At 45.5% G+C, this 21,387-nt stretch overlaps 1 protein-coding gene across 1 annotated transcript in view; it reads right to left on the reverse strand.

Moving 5' to 3' along the window:
- The window catches only part of LOC309527599 (uncharacterized protein), a 34,803-nt gene extending 15,399 nt beyond the window's left edge, over positions 1-19,404 (reverse strand). The window contains exons 1-7 of the mRNA XM_082214419.1: positions 19,259-19,404; positions 17,192-17,290; positions 11,718-11,792; positions 9,543-9,694; positions 9,037-9,149; positions 8,338-8,498; positions 332-613 (exon numbers count right to left, since the gene is read on the reverse strand). Coding sequence (XP_082070545.1) covers positions 332-613; positions 8,338-8,498; positions 9,037-9,149; positions 9,543-9,694; positions 11,718-11,792; positions 17,192-17,290; positions 19,259-19,301 — 925 coding nt within the window. The 5' untranslated portion in view covers positions 19,302-19,404. The remainder of the gene's footprint in view (positions 1-331; positions 614-8,337; positions 8,499-9,036; positions 9,150-9,542; positions 9,695-11,717; positions 11,793-17,191; positions 17,291-19,258) is intronic.
- Positions 19,405-21,387: the final 1,983 nt, after the last annotated feature.

Raw genomic sequence — 21,387 nt, forward strand, 5'->3', positions numbered from 1 at the left:
CCCTCCCGCCCTGCCTTGCATATTTTCAACATAGACTTAATAAGCATCTTTGAAAGCCTGTTGGCTGAAAAATAAATCTGTCTTGTGGCATTAGACAAGCACATAAGTTGCAGCACAGAAAACAGGGGGAAAACCACAAGACAGAACAAACAAACACACACACACACACACACACACACACACACACACACACACAAATGAACTATTGGACAAGGTACAATAGTGTCAAATTGAGATCTGAGCCAGAGACTTCCTTGCCACAGTCAACTCTCTTAACTGCGACAGAATTAAGCTTGTGCTTAAGTGCCAAAGAGAAGGAGAAAATATTTACCTTTATATGTCCGGAAGTCATCTTGCATTTTTTCTTCCTCCATCTTGCAGAAGTCCTTTCCCCCCTCCAGATCTTGACTTTCCAAAATGAGGACTTTACAGTTTACCTTGGCTATTCCATGAGAAGAGTTAATCTGTAACTTGCAGGGATGGCAGAGACCACACCTCTGCCCCTCTGCCCTCAGCCTGCCTCCCAGTTTTAAAAATGCAGTGGCAGCTGAAACATCCTTCACTGAACTGTGGTCCAGAGAGTTCTTAGACAACATGGTAATGAATTTAGTGCCTGTTCAAAATCTTTGTGGGTGGAAATCAGTGCTATAGTCTCCTTCCATGAAGTATCAGCCTTGATCCGAATGGGCAGTGTGTGTATGTATGTATGTATAAATAAATAAATAAATAAATAAAGAGTTGGAAGTGACCCCAAGGGTCATCTAGTCCAACCCCCTGCAATGCAGGAAACTCAACTCAAGCATCCATGGCAAATGGCTACCCAAGCTCTGATTAAAAACCTCCAAGAAAGGAGAGTCCACCACCCTCTGTGGGGGACTGTTCCAGCTTTGTCAGAAAGTTCTTCCTGATGTTTAGTTGGAATCTCCTTTCTTGTCACTTGAAGCCATGGGTTCGAGTCCTACCCTCCAGAGCAGGAGAAAACCAGTGTGACCCATCTTCCATGTCACAGCCCTTGAGATACTTGAAGACGGCTCTCATATGTCCTCTCAGTCTCCTCTTCTCCAGGCTAAACATCCCCAACTCCCTCAACCGTTTCTCATAAGGCTGGTTTCCAGACCCTTGATCATCTTGGTTGCCCTCCTCTGCACACCTTTCAGCTGGTCAGTACAGGTAGCGACCATTTTTCACGTGTCCACTTGATGCACTTCACATACATGCTTGCTTCTGGCGACCCTGAAGTGGCCCCCAAATGGAGCTGGGGGCGGAATGGGACGGGGTGGTCTTATGCATGCTCTGCTGATGTATGTAGGGGTCAGGAACAGAACCCCTGTGCAAAATGGTTGCTGCCTGAATCCTTCTTAAATTGTGGTGCCCAGAACTGGACACAGTATTCCAGGTGTGGTCTCACCAAGGCAGAAGGGAGTGGCGCCACTTCTTCCTTTGACCTGGACACTCGACATCCATTGATGCAGCCTAGAATGGTGTTTTTTTGCTGTTGCATCACACTGTTGACTCATGTTGGGCCTGGGAGTAAAGAGGCAGTGCCCAGGGGTTAAAAACCAGAGCTAGAAATCTGATGACCCCCCCCCTAATGTTTGCTGGGTGATGGGAGTTGTAGTTCAGCAGCAACTAGAAGGACAAAAGTTCTCCATATCTGAGCAAAAACAAGGAAACTGGAGGAGGAAACTGTGACTCTCTACAGGTTGGATTGATTGATTGATTTCATAAAATTTATACACCACTTTACAAAGAAAAAAAATCACAAATTTGAAACATTCGAAAGTTTAAATACTAAAATAGATTAATGTTACCTCAACTTTCTAAGCACCTGGCCAGGCTTGTCTAAACAGGAAAATAGTATAGTGAAGGCACCTGATCTCTCTTTTTTTTTTTTTAAATTGATTTTTATTGATTTCCAAAAAAGAAACAAAAAGAAAAATAGAAAAGAAAAAAAGCATATCAGAGAAAAAAAAATCCAAACACCCCGCGCGCAATATACATACATTAAAGATATTTTTCACTTAAAACTTTACATTGTCATTTCTTTGTAGACTTCCTTCAGCTTGTCCGTAAATCTTTCGTAGCAGTACCCCTAATCCCACATTTCTTAGTTTGTATTGTCATTGGTCTTCTTTGTTAACTTCTGTTTGCTTAAAACAATAACTCTTAATCTTTTCACAGTGCTTCTCTAAATCCCTTTAACGTCGTTTTTCCCTCACTGATACTTTCCAGGTACTCTACATACTTTCCCCAGTCCTTGATAAACTTTTGGTCTCTTTGGTATCTGATCTTTCCTGTCAGTCTGTCTAACTCTGCGTAGTCTAGTAACTTTGATCTCCACTCCTCTATCGTTGGCATCTCCTGTTTTTTCCACTTCTGGGCAAGAATTATCCTTGCTGCCGTAACCGCATAGTATACAAATTTACAATCTTTCTTTTCGATATCCTCCCCTAATAACCCTAACAGAAAGATTTCAGGCCTCTTTTTAAACGTATATTTCAAGATTTTCTTTAACTCAACATATATTCTTTCCCAAAATTCTTTAACTTTCCGGCACTCCCACCACATGTGGTAGAAGCAGCCCTCCCTGTCTTTACACTTCCAGCATTTGTTGGATATCTTGTACATTTTTGATAGTTTTACAGGTGTTATGTACCACCTGTAGAACATCTTCATGACATTTTCCTTTACTGTTATACATGCTGTGAAGTTTAGACCCTCTTTCCATAATTTATCCCATTCCTCAAATTGTATACTATGGCCTACATCTATAGCCCAGCGGATCATTACTGATTTCACTTCTTCATCTCCTAGATTCCAATCCAGCAACATCCGGTACATTTTAGATATTATTTTTACATCATTATTTATAATTTCCATCTGAAATTTGGAGTCTTTGTCCGCATACCCTCTTTCTTTAGTATCTTTCCTGAACATCTCGTTAACTTGACGATGATGTAGCTAATCATACACATGCTCCTTAACTTGCTCATAGGGCTTTATTTTCCACTTCCCGTCTTCTTTAACTGATAGTTGACTGTATGTCGCCCAGTTACTCCTCATATTGATTTTCTTCACACTCATCGCTTCAAGAGGTGAAAACCAATGTGGGACCTTAGGTTCTAATAAATTTCTGTATCCTTCCCATATTTCAATAATTGGACCTCTGAAGACATGGTTTCCAAACCCCTTATGTACTTTCCTTTTCTCATGTCCTAAGTAGGCATGCCAGCCATATCTGTTATCGAAGCCCTCTAAATCGAGCAGCTCCCTGTTCTCTAGTTTTATCCAGTCTTTTAACCAGCAGAGGCATGATGCCTCGTAGTACAGCTTCAGGTCTGGCAGGGCAAACCCACCCCTTTCTTTTATGTCTGTTAAAAGTTTAAATTGGATCCTGGGTTTCTTGCCCTGCCAGATGTATCTTGAGAGCATTTTCTGCCATTCTTTAAAAATACGACTCCCCTTAATTATGGGAATAGTCTGAAACAGAAACAGTACCCTCGGTAGTATATTCATTTTGATCGTGTTTATCCTTCCCCAGAATGACATTTTTAATCTTCCCCACACTTCCAAATCTTTCCTTATTTCTCTCCATACCGACTCGTAGTTGTTCTTAAACAAGTCTATATTCTTGGGTGTTATCCAGATTCCAAGTTACTTCACTTTCTTAACCACCTCTATCTGGTATTGGTGTTGGATTATGTCTATCACACTTTGGTCCACATTTTTGACTATCATTTTCGTTTTTCTCTTATTTAGTTGGAAACCTGCCAGTTTCCCAAACTGATCAATTTCCTTTAGTACTTCTTCTATTGTAGTCACTGGATCTTCAGTCATTATTACTAAATCATCTGCAAATGCTTTGGTCTTATACACGTTTTCTCCAATTGTCACTCCTTTTATCTTTTTGTTTTGCCTAATTGAGTTTAGGAGAACTTCTAAGACTGTTATAAATAGTAGCGGGGAGAGTGGACACCCCTGTCTTGTTCCCCTCTGTATCTTTATTTCCTCTGTTACTATATTGTTTACAATCAGTTTGGCTTTCTGTTCCGTATATATTGCTTTTACCCCCTTAAAAAAGTCCTTGCCCACTTCCATATGCTCCAAATTTTTCAACATGAAGTCCCATATCACATTATCAAATGCTTTCTCTGCGTCCACAAACATCATTATGGCTTGCTTATCAATCCTGGCAGACAGATATTCTAACATATTAATTATATTTCTTGTATTGTCCCTCATATGCCTGCCAGGAAGAAAGCCAGCCTGATCCTTGTGGATAGTTTCTGATAATATCGACTTCAATCTTCTCGCAAGGATACCAGCAAAGATTTTATAATCTGTATTTAGAAGGCACCTGATCTCAACAGGCCAGGATGTCCAAAGTGTAGATCCTTCAACACTGGTCCTCCTCTCCTGCTTCTCTCTCTCTCTCTGATTTCTGGCCATTGGCAGAAATCAAGGTTAGGAGGCAAACACAGTTGAAATCAATAGTCCTTGTTAGTTTAGGCTGCAATAAGTGTAAATATTATTACACTTTCTAATCAGGGAACAGATCACTGTTTTACACACACACACACACACACACACACACACACACACACGTACCTCAGTTTATGAACTTAATCCCTTCTGGAAGTCCATTCTTAAGCTGAAACCGTTCTTAAACCGAGGCGTGGTTTCCCTAATGAGGCCTCCTACTGCCGGTGCCCTTTCACCATTTAGATTCCGTTCTTAGTCCGAGGTAAAGTTCACAAACCGGGACACTACTTCCGGTTTTGTGCAGTTCATAAACCAAATCGTTCTTAAACAGGATTGTTCTTAAGCCAAGGTGTGTGTGTGTGTGTGTGTGTGTGTGTGTGTGTGAGAGAGAGAGAGAGAGAGAGAGAGAGAGATATGTTTAGCTTTCCACTGATTGCATTTTTTGGTCAGGAAGTCCACTCTGAAAAGTTCATAGAAAGGGGTGGTGTAATAAATCCTGAAAATAATCACGTAATAAATGAAAGGTGCCATCCTATATTTGCGAAACCCTGGTATGCCAGAGGAACTCAGGATACACGGCAGCAGAGTGACAAGGATTGCCAGAAAAAGCCCAGTGAGATGGGGGAGGATCACCCCCAGACTGCACTGGTGTGTGAGGCAGTCAGTTGCAGGTGGAAGTCTAGGAGGGAGAGGACAGATGACGGCCAATGGCTCCTTCTGGGATCTACCCAGCAGAGCAAGCCTCTCTGGCCAAAATGCAGGGAGGGGGGCGCTCTGCATGCTGATTTTTGTCCTGGCTCTATTCTTTGGTGACTTGACAAAATGAGTCGCCTCTGACTCTTGTGCTCTCCACATGTTATGAGTCTTGAGGCATCACCAAGCTCAGGAGTGGCATGGCAGCTGGATGACATAAGGGGGTGGGGGGTGGGGGGAGGCTGAGACTGGAGACCAGAGACTGGAGGAGATGGGCACTTTGCCCCAGGCTGGGGAAGCAGGATGCCCATCTCTCTTCTTTCCTCCATGGGGATGGGGATGCCACAGAGTCAGAAGGGTCACCCAGCACCCGATGGCACTCCCACTGGGCGGAACAGTTGCATCCTCCCCAACTCATGCTCAGGGATCTTGCAAGGCACACGAGTTGTGAGTAGCTCTGCCTTGCTCTATAGCCCTGCTGCCTCTATAGATTTGGAACGGGTGCCGAAGCAGCAAGCAGTCGTCATGACTTGTCTGTGAGGTGCTCATATGATAAACATTACTTATGCACATAGCAAGCTACATAAACTGGCGCCCACAGCCCAGTTAACTCACCCCTGACTTAGAGGCCCTTTCCCAACTCTCATCCATCTCTCAGATAAGGAAGCAGCTGACAGGCAGTCAGCGTGAAAAGACTCCCTTTTCCCAGCTAGCTATGAGCCCAGCGGCGTAGCGTGAGTTGTAAGCACCCAGGGCAACACAAGTAATTTGCGCCCCCTAACCCGGGGCAAGGCAAGTAATTTGCGCCCCCCGCTGCCGCCCAAACGACGCCGCTTGCCCGGAGGAGGAGGGGGGCAGAGAGGCGAGGAAAATGCAACGGCCCAGCAGCTGCAGCAGCACCGGCGGAGGCGGGGCTGTGAAGAGGGGCTGCCTGGCGCGTCCTCCGCGGCGAGCGCTGAGAGCCGCTGCCTGCCGGGCGCCTTCAGCCCGGGCGCGCGCACAGCTCGTCGGTTCCGCGAGACATGCGGCTCCGCTACAGCCTGCGCCCGAGGCTCTTTGGTGACTCCGGAGGCAGCGAGCGCGCCCCCCCAGATGTTGCGCCCGGTGCGGCCGGCACCCCTGGCACCCCCCACGCTATGCCACTGTATGAGCCCAGGCAGGGGCGCCAACTTGGACCCCAGATTGTTACGCCATGTGCCGCAGCAGTGCCTGGGGACCCTGGAAGTCACATCCAAGGCCCTGTGAGGCCTTGGACAGCACCTCCACGTGACTTCAGGTGCTTTGTGAGGCACCGGAAGTCGCATCAGAGACCCTGCACGGTGTGGGTGCTGAACACTCAAAACATTTTTTTTTTGTGGGTGCTCAGGCCCTCAGGGCCCCCTTTAGTTGGCGCCAGTGGTCCCAGGCCCACAGCAGAACATAGTATCAAAGCCAGCCAATTAGCATATATAAAAGCAAATGCATAAACAAACGTGAGCTTATTCTTTCAACAACTAACAATTAACCCCAGAGTTATCTTGACTAGCAAGATGGCATCCACAGGCCTTCCAGAGCATTTGCACCACTTGATTCTCTGCTCATGCTGATGGGGCAGAGGGCAGTTGGAGTCCAGAAGATCTGCAGGGCCACAGATTTCCCACTGCTGACCTCCGGCCTTATGCCAGCAGAGCAGTGGCATTTCTCCCTTCCAACCAGTGTCCTATGAGCATATGTCTCCTCTGTTGGGAGACATAGTTTCCTGGATGATATGTATTCCTACCTATTGGCTCAAGGGCCAGGCATCCTTTGAAAGTCCTGCCTCAGGCTCAGAGAGCTCCTGACCATCAGCCTCAGGTTCTGCAGGTTCCTGGCCACCAACCCCAGGGCTTAGTGTCAGGAACATGGAAGACCAGCTGGTGGTAGAGCAGGCCTAGAGCTCAAGGCTAGGGCTAAGCCATACACAGAGTTCAAGACTGTTAGCTGTGGTTTTTTTAAAGACTTAGGTGTGAGAAGGCGAAGCAGTAATGGGCAGCATCTAATGAAGTTCCAGAGTCCAGAGACAGGCTGAGCTAAATCCCAGTGGTTAAGGGAGAAGCATCAAGACAACACTTCCATCCTACCCTAAAGGTTGGTACCATATGGTCAGGGACTGGTCAGATGAAGAGGAGGGGTGGACACCAACCACCACCCCAGGAGGCTTCTGGGCAGGAGGCAGGTGCAGTTAGCATGGACCCAGATGCGTGGTGGCGGCACGCTGGGAAATAATGGAGGAACAGGAGCAAGCTAGGAGATGCTCCAGTCCTACACAGAGACAGGAGTCTGAAGTGGGAGAAACAGCACAGCAGGCAGTGGACACAATGTCACTTGAAAGCCTGGTAGACAGTGGCGTAGCGTGGGGGGTGCAGGGGGGGCCGGCCGCACTGGGCGCAACATCTGGGGGTTAGGGGGCGCAAATTACTTGCCTTGCCCCGGGTGCTGACAACCCACACTACGCCACTGCTGGTAGAACCTCCTCCTCCTCCTTGAACCAGGCGTTCCCTGCGTATCTTAGAGCGGAAAGTCAAAGAGAGACAGAAAGATTCCTTTGCTGGCCACCGTAGGCAGCAGGAGGGGTTGGGAAGCTAGGAAGTACCGCAAGGGGGGTGGAGCAGGCATTCTGAGCAAAGTCTCAAGATTGGGGGAGCATAATTCATGGCCTCTCTGTGTATTTCTGTTGACTTAAATAAAAGAACTGAAAGAAGCTCTCTGTGTCTCTGATTTCACTAGGCTCACGGCACATACCTGCTGTGCAAATACGTATCAATATTGGGGGGTATCTTTTATGTGAAATTTCATGTGGGTGTTTTCAAAAGGGCCAGTCACTAAAATAACAAAACAACACATGTAGCAGCTGCATTTATATAATACTTTATAGTGTTGAAAGTGCTTTTCTTACATCACCTCAGGAACCCTGTAGGGAAGGGCAGAATTATTTCCCACAGTTTGGAAGAAACAATTGCTTAAGAATTTCTATGTCAGCAGTAAATCTGCCATTTCCCCCAAATAATTGGGTTTTTAAATGAAATCTTGAAAGTTTGTTTGATATTTTAAAAATAATAATGACATTGCTTTTTTTGGAGCTGTCACCAGGTTAGGGTTTGAAGTGGCTCATATTAAGCATGAAGATCAAGGCAGGTTTTCAGGTTCTCTTGGATGCAGGTGTCGGCTTCACTGGTAAGGCTTTCTCACAGACATAGAAGGATTCAGAACTGCAGGTGTAGTCATTCCATTCCCCGTTGATCCAAAGTTGGCCACAGTCCTCATCCTGGTTTTGATAACTGTTGGGTTCTCCTTGCTTCCAGTTCCTGTGATGGAAGCAAGATGTCTCTGTCTCTCTCTCAGCATCATCAGCATAATCATCATCAGCAAAAATTCACTAAACCTATTTATGTTCACCCACTAGGAATTCTAGGCCACTGTTTCCCAAACCTCTAACAGATTAATATTTTCCTCCCTAAATTAAAATTGAAATCCTATTTAATTTTACAACTAAAAGTATTTATTCCCTGTACACGTCTACTCAGAGATGAGTTTCACACTGTGTCTGTTGGGGCTCAAGTGGGAATAGGATTGCAGCCTATAATATATTATTATTTTTTAATAATATTATTATAGGGTTATTTTATTATTGTTCCATAGGGTTGCAGCCTTCCAAACAAAGGACCGGCGTGACCAAGTTGCTTCCCATACGAAAAACTGGCAGTGACACTGTCACCCCTTGTGACCTCCAGTCACTGAGAAACAGCCGTGAGGGGGCCGGGGCCTCGGGAGTGGGGGGTGCAGGACTAGGGGGGCCTTTGGCCTAGTCCCACAATGACCCCAGAGGAGTTGCTCAGTGCTTACTTGAAGCCTGTCCTGTAATTGCTGCCGTCCAGCCATTTCCACTCGCCTTCTGAGTGTTGGTCATGGAGTCCAATCCAATAGCGCTCATTCCTGGTCCGTGTCTGTATGAAATTCTGCAAGAGGCAAATCCAAAATACAGAAATATGGGGCTGTGTCAAGCCAAGGCATCCCGTTAGAGCAAGCACTTCCATCTTCCTCTCCTTTTCCTCACCCTCCCTCCCAATTTTTTTCTGGGGTTCTCCAGTGTCCAGAGCAGACTTGGGGTGTGTGTGGGGGGGGTACAGGGACAGGAATTCCACTGTGTAGGGGGATGTGCCTGTGTCGATGGGGCCAGTTCTCTTCTTACAACCATTGCTTCTGTGTTTGCATGAAGATGAAGATTCTGGGCTGCCTACTTTGCAGAGAAGGAGAAGAGTTGCTCCGCTGCAACCAATGGGCAAGAGCACTTTGCCTGCCTTAGGCAAGTGAGTGAGTGATCAAGGAAAATATGTTTCACATCTTGTTACCTGTTTGGCCAAATTGTTAATGATGACCAGCTGAGAGTGCTGCTGTTCACACTGCGCTTTGGCCATGTGCCAGGACACGGCCTTCAGGGAGAAGTAGTAGCATTTCCCACTGAAATATTCCCATTGTCTGGTGTTGGCACCACACGGAAACACTGAGCAAAGGAAAAAGACGAGAGAGAGAGAGAGAACTTGGCACTAGCCTAGCTTGTCAATTTAGCAGGTCTAAAAAGTACCAGAGAATAGCGGCTGGGTGAAGGGACTGCTCTAGTGACCCAGCGTTGTGTGTTCAATGCTGCAGATGTAGTGTTGAACTGTAACTGTAACAAACTACAGCTCCCAGGATTCTTGGGGAGGGGGCAAGCCATGTACTTTGGATGTGCTGTGTTCAATGTGCTCTAGATGGTGCATAGGCAGCATAAATGAAATACATCTATCCTTTTTAAACTGACTTATTTATTATTACATTTTTATTCCACCTTTCTTCCAAGGATCTCAAGGTAGCATAGGTGGTTCCCCACTCCCCTCTTTTATCCTCACAACAGTCCTGTGAGGTAGATTGGGCTGAGAGGCATTGCAGGGCTCAGTGCTTCATGCCTGGTTTCTCAGGTTCAAGTCCAACACTGCAGACACCTCTCCACATGGCTTCCCATCTATAAATTTTAATTTGCACAGTTTATTCTGCAGTGTATTTACATGACTAATGTGACTCCAGGTATGGACATGTAACACTAATCTCAAAAAAGAAAACTTTTTAATTTTAAGTCAATAAGTAAATAAGTTACAGGATGCATAGGTCAGAAGTACTGTCTTGCTGATTATGATCACTTCACAAGGAGAGGCTGAAATCAGTTCATTTATAAAAAGCAGAAACGGGTAGTTTTTAGAAACAACTCTCTTACTTTGAGCTTCTTGTGGGATCACCTAAAAGGACTTGGAGCAGAATTTGGGTGGAGGCTGGGAAGGCAGCCCCTCCCTGCAAAGGGGAATACAGTGTTATAAGCTCCAGTGTTATCCCCTCCAAGCCTGTGGTTTTCCATCTGTAAGATGAGATTCTGTAGCAGAAGGAACCATTTTCTTTGTTAATGGCCAAGCTTATTAAGGGTCAAGAACACTAGCTAACCAAAGAGAAGCCTTCCTCCCTTACCCGGCTGGAGCCACGTCATCCCTAGGGGGTAGGAGAACAACTGGCCAGAGGCTGGTCTCATCTTGCTCTCTGTGCTGAACCATAGCTATCGCTTTGTGTGTGGCAAGATGTCAGGGACTGGCTAGATGAGGAGGAGCGGTGGAATCACCTGACCAAGATCTCCCCCGGAAATCCCAGAAGAGGATTTGGATCCTAGATCCCAAAGCGAGGTTTAACATTTTTCCCTCCAATGTCCTGAGAAATAGATTCTCAAAGGGCCAAGCCTCCGCCATGTGCGAATGTGATAAGGAGACGCAAGAGTCGCTTCAGCATATTATGTTCACTTGCCCCTTATTCAAGGTGCCACGGGCAAATTTGTTGGGATCAATCATACAGAAACTAGAGGGTACCCCACCAAAATTCCACCTTGCCCAAATCTTGCAGGATAAGGATACCCATACGACCCTGAAAGTGACTAGGTTCCTGGTCGCTGTCCTTACCCAAAAGCGTTGCCAAGGAGCACCACAAGCTAATTAAGGCGTAGTATGCCATTCCATCTTATAGTATTTTATTGTTATAGTAGTGTTTTAGCGGCTGTTTTCTCCCACGTGCACAAGCTGTTATTTATGTCTTGTTTTTATCTGTATGGGCCTATGGCCGTAATAAATTATTATTATTATTATTATTATTATTATTATTATTATTATTATTATTATCCTAGATCCTGGTGGTGGACAACCAGGCACACCCCAGAGGAAGGGAAGAGCTTTAATAGAGATCTGTGATGGAGCTGTTCTCTTGGTCAGCAACCTTGACCCAGAGGTGGGGGAAGGTCTGGAAGCCTAATGGGGGAGCAGATCTGTTAATGCTGTGAGTCTTTCCATCTTATGCTTGGGATGTATATATGTGTAAATAGAACACACACCAGTCAAAAACACACCAGTCTCTCCTGTGACCTTCATTTCAGGGAAACTGAACCTGAGGTAAATGCCGACACCCCTGAAGTCTCTCAACACTTGGAGACTGAGGTCTTTGTAGCAACAGAAACTTACAGTGAAAATCATGTCCGTAGGGATCCTTCGCAAGGGCTGTGCGGAGCTTGCTGATTTCTGAGGATGCTAATGCAACTGGCGTGATAAAGAGGGGGAGAAAAATATATGTCAGAATCTTCCTTCATCCTGCTACCCATTTCCAGTTACATAAGAGTAGGAATGCCAAGCCACCATGAAAAGGTCATCCTTATTACGGGTGTTTTTTTAACCTTTGAACCTTTTGGCAGCTTTTTTTGTAAAACAGGCAAAGGGCAGAATCAACCTTCTGCTCACAGAATGGCTTTGGATCCACCTCTGGTGGCTGAAAAGGAGGGAAGAGGACTTTCCCTCTCACCCATCACACCATCTCCCTCCTAATTCTGAAGGGGCCCCAAATCTGGAGCCCATTGCGAGGAAGGCATTGTAGGGCAGAGTGGGGCTCCAGGGACACCATTTCTCCTCTTCTGGCATGAGTGGAGAGGCATCCACAGAATGTGAAATCAAATCATGCGGCTTCCTGCAGAGAATCCTGGAAACTGCAGCTCACCTCTCACAGAGCTACAATTCCCAGCACCGTTAACAAACAACCGTTCCCAGGATTCTTTGGGGGAAAGAAATGTGCTTGAAATTTGTGGTATGGATAAGTCACCTCCTGCCATCTCCGACCATGCTGGTTGTGCCCAACAGGAAATCCTGTAGGCAGGGGCAGCACATCCCTGCCACCCCCCCGTGCCACTCCTCCACCCTCACCTGGGAAGCCAAAGAGGTGGTCTCCCCATGGGTGCGCTGCCCACCCACCCCAGCAGAGCAGAGGCACCAGCAGAAGTGCCAGAGAGATCTTGCAAGACTGCTCTGCTGGCTGAGATGGCAGGCTGAGGTGTCCATGGGGATGCTGCTTGCTCAGCTTCTGCCGCCTGAGGTGGCTCTTTCACCCTGTCTCGTGGGTGGGCCACTGCTGTCTGGGGGGCCCCAGGCTGAGGAAGGCTGTGCTGGAAAAAAGCGCCTTTGGGAAGTGCAAGGGGACCAATGGGAGTCCACCCAAAATGCTGGACTGGCTGTCAGAATTTGGGGACGTACTGATATATTTAAAAAGTTAAAATCATCAGTATCATTTTCAGTGAGTGTGTATGTTTGAACCTGTAGCCCACACATAAACACTCAAGTGCCATCTTTTTTACCTCTGCCGGAGCACGCAAGGCTGTTCTGTATGCTTCCTTGATCGCTGCATCTTCTGCACTCTCAGGGTTGGGAACATAGGAATCTGCCTTATAATGGACCATCTTGCTTAGTGTGGACTGCACTGGCTTGCAGCAGCTCTCCAAGGTTTCTGACCACGGACATTCTCAGCCATATCTGGAGGTGCTGGGGACTGAACCTGCGACTTTCTGGACACCAAGGAGATGCTCTGACACTGAGCTGCAGAGCTTTCCCAAAGGCATCCTCACTGTAGCAGTTTGGCTGGGTCAGCTTTTATGCCCCAGATTCTGTACAGCTCTTCCCTGCCTCAGAACCAAAGCACAGCCTCTGAATCTCCCAGCCAAAGGAGGGTAGGGAGAGTTGTCACAGGAGCCTGCCAGTCAGTATCACACAGCTCAAAGTTGGAGTTAAGTCTTTATTAGCAAAACCACAATCTCCACAGACTTAGCTAAATGTCAGGCCTAATGAGCACAGGCCCCTTCATGGATCACTGCCTTGCCGTGGCGAAGGGGCTTGAATAACTCAGAGAAGCTATGAGCTATGCCGTGCAGGGCCACCCAAGATGGACAGGTCATAGTGGAGAGTTTTGACCAAACATGATCCACCTGGAGGAGGAGCCGGCAAGCCACTCCAGTATCCCTGCCAAGAAAACTCCATGGACAAAGGCAACAGGCATATAAAAGTTATGACGCTGGAAGATGAGCCCCTCAGGTCAGAAGGCATCCAACATGCTACTGAGGAAGAGCGGAGGACAAGTACAAGTAGATTCAGAGCTGATGAAGTGGCTGGGCCAAAGCCGAAAGGACGCTCAGTTGCGGATATGCCTGGAAGCGAAAGGAAAGTCCAATGCTGTAAAGAAAAATATTGCATAGGAACCTGGAATGTAAGAACCATGAACCTTGGTAAGTTGGATGTGGTAAAAAATGAGATGGCAAGAATAAATATTGACATCCTGGGCATCAGTGAACTAAAATGGACGGGAATGGGCGAATTCTGTTCGGATGACCATCATATCTACTACTGTGGGCAAGAATCCTGTAAAAGAAATGGAGTGGCCCTCATAGTCAACAAAAGAGTGGCGAAAGCTGTACTGGGATGCAATCTCAAAAATGATAGAATGATCTCGATACGAATCCAAGGCAGAACTTTTAACATCACAGTAATTCAAGTTTATGCACCAACCACTGGTGCTTTAGAAACTGAAGTTGACCGATTCTATGAAGACTTACAACACCTTATAGAAATGACACCAAAGAAGGATGTTCTTCTCATTATAGGGGATTGGAATGCTAAAGTAGGGAGTCAAGAGATAAAAGGAACAACTGGCAAGTTTGGCCTTGGAATTCAAAACGCAGCAGGGCAAAGGCTAATAGAGTTCTGCCAAGAGAACAAGCTGGTCATCACAAACACTCTTTTCCAACAACACAAGAGACGACTCTACACATGGACATCACCAGATGGGTAGCATTGAAATCATATTGATTATATTCTCTGCAGCCAAAGATGGAGAAGCTCTATACAGTCAGCAAAAACAAGACCTGGAGCTGACTGTGGCTCAGATCATCAGCTTCTTATAGCAAAATTCAAGCTTAAACTGAAGAAAGTAGGAAAAACCACTGGGCTGGTAAGATACAATCTAAATCAAATCCCTTATGAATACACGGTGGAAATGAGGAACAGGTTTAAGGATTTAGATTTGGTGGACAGAGTGCCTGAAGGACTATGGATGGTCCTCGCAACATTATACAGGAGGCAAACAACAAAAACCATCCCAATGAAAAGGAAATGCAAGAAAGCAAAGTGGCTGTCCAACGAGGCCTTACAAATAGCGGGGGAGAGAAGGCAAGCAAAATGCGAGGGAGATAGTGAAAGATACAGTAAAACTGAATGCAGATTTCCAAAAAAATAGCAAGGAGAGACAAGAAGGCCTTCTTAAATGAGCAATGCAAAGAAATAGAGGAAAACAATAGAATGGGAAAAACCAGAGATCTGTTCAAGAAAATTGGAGATATGAAAGGAACATTTCGTACAAAGATTACTATAATAAAGGACAAAAGTGGTAAGGACCTAACAGAAGCAGAAGACATCAAGAAGAGGTGGCAAGAATACACAGAGGAATTATACCAGAAAGATGTGGATGTCTCGTACACCCCAGGTAGTGTGGTTGCTGACCTTGAGCCAGACATCCTGGAGAGTGAAGTCAAATGGGCCTTAGAAAGCACTGCAAATAACAAGGCCAGTGGAAGTGATGGTATTCCAGCTGAACTACTTAAAATTTTAAAAGATGATGCTGTTAAGGTGCTACACTCAATATGCCAGCAAATTTGGAAAACTCAGAAGTGGCCAGAGGATTGGAGAAGATCAGTCTACATCCCAATCCCAAAGAAGGGCAGTGCCAAAGAATGCTCCAACTACTGCACAATTGCACTCATTTCACACGCTAGCAAGGTTATGCTTAAAATTCTACAAGACAGGCTTAAGCAGTATGTGGACCAAGAACTCCCAGAAGTACAAGCTGGATTTCAAAGGGGCAGAGGAACCAGAAACCAAATTGCAAACGTGTGCTGGATTATGGAGAAAGCTAGAGAGTTCCAGAAAGACATCTACTTCTCCTTCATTGACTACACAAAAGCCTTTGACTGTGTCGACCACAGCAAACTATGACAAGTTCTTAAAGAAATGGGAGTGCCTGATGACCTCATCTGTCTCCTGAGAAATCTCTATGTGGGACAAGAAGCTACAGTTAGAACTGGATATGGAACAACTGATTGGTTCAAAATTGGGAAAGGAGTACGACAAGGCTGTATATTGTCTCCCTGCTTATTTAACTTATATGCAGAATTCATAATGCAAAAGGCTGGGCTGAATGAATCCCAAACTGGAATTAAGATCGCTGGAAGAAATATCCACAACCTCAGATATGCAGATGACACAACCTTGATGGCAGAAAGTGAGGAGGAATTAAAGAACCTTTTAATGAGGGTGAAAGAGGAGAGTGCAACATATGGTCTGAAGCTCAACATCAAAAAAACTAAGATCATGGCCACTGGTCCCATCACCTCCAGGCAAATCGAAGGGGAAGAAATGGAGGCAGTGAGAGATTTTACTTTCTTGGGCTCCATTATCACTGCAGATGGTGACAGCAGTCACAAAATCAAAAGACGCCTGCTTCTTGGGAGAAAAGCGATGACAAACCTAGACAGCATCTTAAAAAGCAGAGACATCACCTTGCCAACAAAGGTCCATAAAATTAAAGCCACGGTTTTCCCAGTAGTGATGTATGGAAGTGAGAGCTGGACCATAAAGAAGGCTGATCGCCGAAGAATTTATGCTTTTGAATTATGGTGCTGGAGGAGACTTGAGAGTCCCATGGACTGCAAGAAGATCAAACTTATCCATTCTGAAGGAAATCAGCCCTGAGTGCTCACTGGAAGAACGGATTGTGAAGCTGAGGCTCCAATACTTTGGCCACCTCATGAGAAGAGAAGACTCCCTGGAAAAGACCCTGATGTTGGGAAAGATGGTGGGCACAAGGTGAAGGGGACGACAGAGGATGAGATGGTTGGACAGTGTTCTCGAAGCTACCAGCATGAGTTTGACCAAACTGCGGGAGGCAGTGAAAGACAGGAGTGCCTGGCGTGCTCTGGTCCATGGGGTCACGAAGAGTCGGACACGACTAAACAACAACAACGAGCACAGGAGCTCATTCCTGGTGGTCTTACTCCATGAAAACCAGTTGCTGAGACCCTACCCCCTCACAGCCATCTAAAATTCCCTCCTCTCTAGGGCTTTCCCCAAGCAGTCAGAGACTGCACCCACATGCAGCCAACCTCTCCTCTGCCCTTTTCATGCCTTTCTTGCTTCTGGGAGACAGGAGGGAGGGGAGATTGTCACAACAGGAGGGGGAGATACATGTGACTCTTCCCCAGTTGGACTCATCTCTACCTTTTGACTTCCCTCCTCTCACTCACCTGCTTCAGCTTCTGATCTTCTCTCTGCCACAGGCTCTCCCGTTCACTATGCCCTATAGCCCCTTCGGTTCCTGACACCTCCTCTACCCAGTCTTCCCCAACTTCTCCCTGCAACCACACATTGTCCCACTGCCACTTCCTGGGCTCTGAGCCTTCTTTCTATGGTGGTTTCCCAGCTGGTTCTTCCCACCGTTCCTCTATGTCTAACCAGTCCATGACAGGTGTGTTTGCTGCAGGCTCTGCTGCTACCTGAGCCCATAAACTCCACCCAAAACAGTTCTCTGATTTACAGATGACATGATGTAGGCAGTAAAGGAGAAAACGTACCTTTGGAGAGGGCCACCACAAAGCCAATGACAATCAGCAGGTAGGAGACACCCAACAGTGCATAGATCAGGAGAAATGGCCTCTGAATAAGATTTCTCCCTTCAGAAGAGGAAAATGAGATGATGGGAACTTGACCCTATGCAGACTTCTCTTTGGTAAAAAGTAAGGTAAAAAGTATTGGCCTTCAAGAAAGGATTATGGCTGGTGCATTTTCCCTTCATAGGAGCTTCTAATCACTTTTACATGCATACAGAGATGGAGGAGAATTTTGTTAGGTCTGCATGTTAAAGCTAACCAACCTAATCTGCACCTATGGGACAAATACCTGGATCCAAACCAGAGATGGATAAATCCACTAAGCTCAGTTTCTCTTGGTTTCTCATTTTTCCATTCTTAAATTCAATTTTCCACATTTCACACTGCATCAGTGTGCAATTTTTTAAAAAGTCCTCACAAAAATTTGTGTATATATATATATATATATATATATATATATATATATGCAAAAGGGAGGTGCCGTGGGTTAAACCACAGAGCCTAGGACTTGCCGATTGGAAGGTCGGCAGTTCGAATCCCCACGACGGGGTGAGCTCCCGTTGCTCGGTCCCTGTTCCTGTCGACCTAACAGTTCGAAAGCACGTCAAAGTGCAAGTAGATAAATAGGTACCGCTCTGGCGGGAAGGTAAATGGTGTTTCCGTGCGCTGCTCTGGTTCCCCAGGAGCAGCTTTGTCATGCTGGCCACATGACCTGGAAGCTGTACACTGGCTCCCTCGGCCAGTAAAATGAGATGAGCGCCGCAACCCCAGAGTCGGTCATGACTGGACCTAATGGTCAGGGGTCCCTTTATGTTTAGAAATGTGTACACTGAGATATGTGTATTTAAATACTATCCTGTGACAAAGTATCTAAATACAATTCTTATTTGATTGATGCACGCATTGTATTTATACCCCAACGTTTTCTTCCAACCAGCTTAAGGTGACATACATGGTTCCCCTCCTCCTCATTCCATCGACACCACAACTGTGTGAGGCAGGTTTGTCTGAGAGGCAATGATTGGCCCAAGGTCACCCATCCAATTTTTTGTATGGATTAAAAAAAAAGATGAAAGTGGAAGCTGGATAGAAGGGACTTATGAATGCAGAATTGACAGAGCCTGGAAGTAGACTAATCCATCCCTCGCTCTGAGCATCTGGAGATATGCTCCCCCCGCCTCATTTGGACTCTTCTAATTTATTTTATTGAGAGGGTAAATAGAGAGACTAACCATTTGTGGTTAATGATTTAGAAATGTGGCATTCAACCTTTTTAGGCCATCAAAAAAATTTGCTTCATTAACCACAAATGGTTAGTCACTAATTTTGATGGGCAAAAAATGTAGCAAGCAAATATGTTCTGCGTGTGGCACAGAAGTCGCAGCTCAGTGAGTGGGGACGGAATGAAGTTCTTTTGTGCTCATTGAGGCTGCCTGCCAAAGCAGCGGGCCTAAGACGACCACTTCACCCAGACGTGCAAATCTGCAAAGCCTTGTGGTTTCAGCGTCTGCTCCTTGGCTCTTCAGGCTGGGGTGAGGATTTCCACACACACTCACTGGGGCTGCCAAAATGAATGTATTCTTTAGGGCAAGGAATAATTAGCAAGCCTAACTGCAAGGGCCCACTTAAGTGTTTTAAGGCAACTGACTGCTACCCACACTTCAAATGAAAAAGAAATAGCAAATCAATATAGTAGTATTCAGTTCAAAATGCAAAATCCAAGAAACATTAAAAGCACCCGAAAAAAGCAGCAAACTCAGCAGCATTCCAAGTTGAAAGTGACTTTAAAAACAGGTTAAATTCAAAGATCTTTGCTTGGGGCTGAACAAAGCTCCAAACAAGCATAACTTGTTCCAGAGATCGTGGGCTCCACCACCATTCCTAGACTTGCTGCACTTCAAGCGGATTTAGTCACCTGGAGAGGATCCTTCCCAAGAGCTGATGGATCTCACCGATTGGCCGATCCTTCTGGAAAAAGCTACAAAGCCTTTGGCAAATGCCAAACAAGGGGAACAGGGAGATCATCTTTACCTTTAGAAGTTCGAAAGTTATCTGTATACTTTTCTTCATCCATCTCAGGAAGCTGTGTGAGGGAAAGGTGTTGTTTGCCTTTGGTGTTGTTTTGTAACACTTTTGAAAATAGGGACTTTTGTCATTTTACTGGGGTTGCTCTGCATAGATGGTTAATGATTAATTTAGGAGAAACCCCTGTTCTCCTATCCTCAGACTACCTCTTTCCAGAACATACCTCCCCCCTGGAAGCATGCCCATTGCACACAAATCCAGCAAGGTTCATGGGCAACTCGTCTTTTGATGAATCTGTAGCAGAATTTTGCAATTGTACCAGATTAGCAGAAGCCGGGTCATTGTTCCCTGTTCTCAGCTATGTAATTTCGGGAAATGGGATCACCCTAAGGCGGATGTCTGAAGGTGATTTTACTAGCTGCACGGGTTGATATGGGAGAACACAATCCTATCATTTTCCTGGGCTCAAGCTGTGAAGACTCGAATGTTAAAAGCAGTACTTTGAACTGTGTCTGGGAATAAAACTACAACTGGCGTAGTCATGAAAAGATACTCTAATTATTTTGGGGTGTTAAGCAGGATGCCAGACCCGGATGCCAATCCCTGGATCTGGCAAGTGCTAGAATTTAATCAAGGCTTCCATTCTTGGAACATCCAGGCTAGTTTTCTGGGGAGTTGACAGCCTGGGTGATGAGCCATTAAGGGGGATTCAGGGGCAAATGGGCAAGATAGCAAAAGGGTGGGGTCCCCTCTCTCAACTGATAAAAGTCAGAGTTTGGAGCAGTGATGTGACCTAGAAGCAAAGCAGTGAGCTGGAATCAGAGCAACGCAGAAAGCAATGAGTGATTTCTGTCTGAATCTAAGGCTGTGGCTGTGGGGGAAGCAAGGCACTTTTGGGGTGCTGTGAACCCCTCCAGCATAGGCTCAGGTTGTATATATGTGTAAATAAACCATACATCATTAATACAGTGGTACCTCAGGTTAAGAACTTAATTCGTTCTGGAGGTCCATTCTTAACCTGAAACTGTTCTTAACCTGAGGTACCACTTTAGCTAATGGGGCCTCCCGCTGCCGCGCTACCGGAGCCCGATTTCTGTTCTCATCCTGAAGCAAAGTTCTTAACCTGAGGTACTATTTCTGCATTAGCGGAGTCTGTAACCTGAAGCGTCTGTAACCCGAGGTACCACTGTGCAACACAGTCTCCACTGTGCCTCAAAAGTAAACACAAACTGGGTGATGTGGCACCCTGAGGACAAAATTTGGCACCCCCTAAATGTTTATTATTTTTTATGGATCTTCTCAGTAGGTGGTATTATTATTATTATTATTATTATTATTATTATTATTATTATTATTTTGCACCCCCTCAGCTTGAGGTTCTTTGTGGGGGAACCACCTGTACCTCTCCCAACAAACTGAGGTTGATGTTCAATAGCTTGGGGGAGAAGATGCTTTTCTTGCCTTTATTTTGTACACGAGTAATAAGTGCAGGTGGCTAAGACTTTAAGATCAGAAGCACCCTAAATCTCTCTTTTGGCATTCCAGCAGTTAGCAGACAGCAACAGCAGTCTAAGTCAATAGCTACTGTTGGTTTAGGCTACTTGCCAATATTATAATGCTTTCTAACCCAGGGAACAGTTAAGGAAGCTGTTTCCTGGATGATACATTATGTGTGCACACAGGATTTTTCAGAAGTGTAGAATCTTATCTATGGCATGGAATTTAGGTTAAAATGCATGTTACACAAGAGCATAGTCTGGAGAAATTATTCGAAGTTGAGCTAATGGGGGGTGCTTGGATACAGCACTTCCTTGCTCCTCTGCTAATTTCCCTAATATTTCTTCTTGTGCATAAAAATGTTTTTTGTTTTTTTAAGAACCTCTTTCAGTCTTGAATGTTTCCTCTATCTATTCCATCCAGACATTTAGAAGCTTCTGTTACCATCTTTCATTAAACACAGCTTGTTGTGTTGGCTGAACTCAGTCTCAACAATGGCCTGTTTAATACAAACCAATGTAAAACCATGGGTTGTGAAGCTGGCTTGTTTCAACAAAGCACAGTTAAGATTAACCAGAGGTGTGGATGTAACCCTAAACTGCAGTTAATAAAAAAATGGAAGCAAATGCTTTCAGTCA

This window comes from Podarcis vaucheri (assembly GCF_965113315.1).
Source record: "Podarcis vaucheri genome assembly, chromosome: 2".
Classification (NCBI taxonomy): domain Eukaryota; kingdom Metazoa; phylum Chordata; class Lepidosauria; order Squamata; family Lacertidae; genus Podarcis; species Podarcis vaucheri.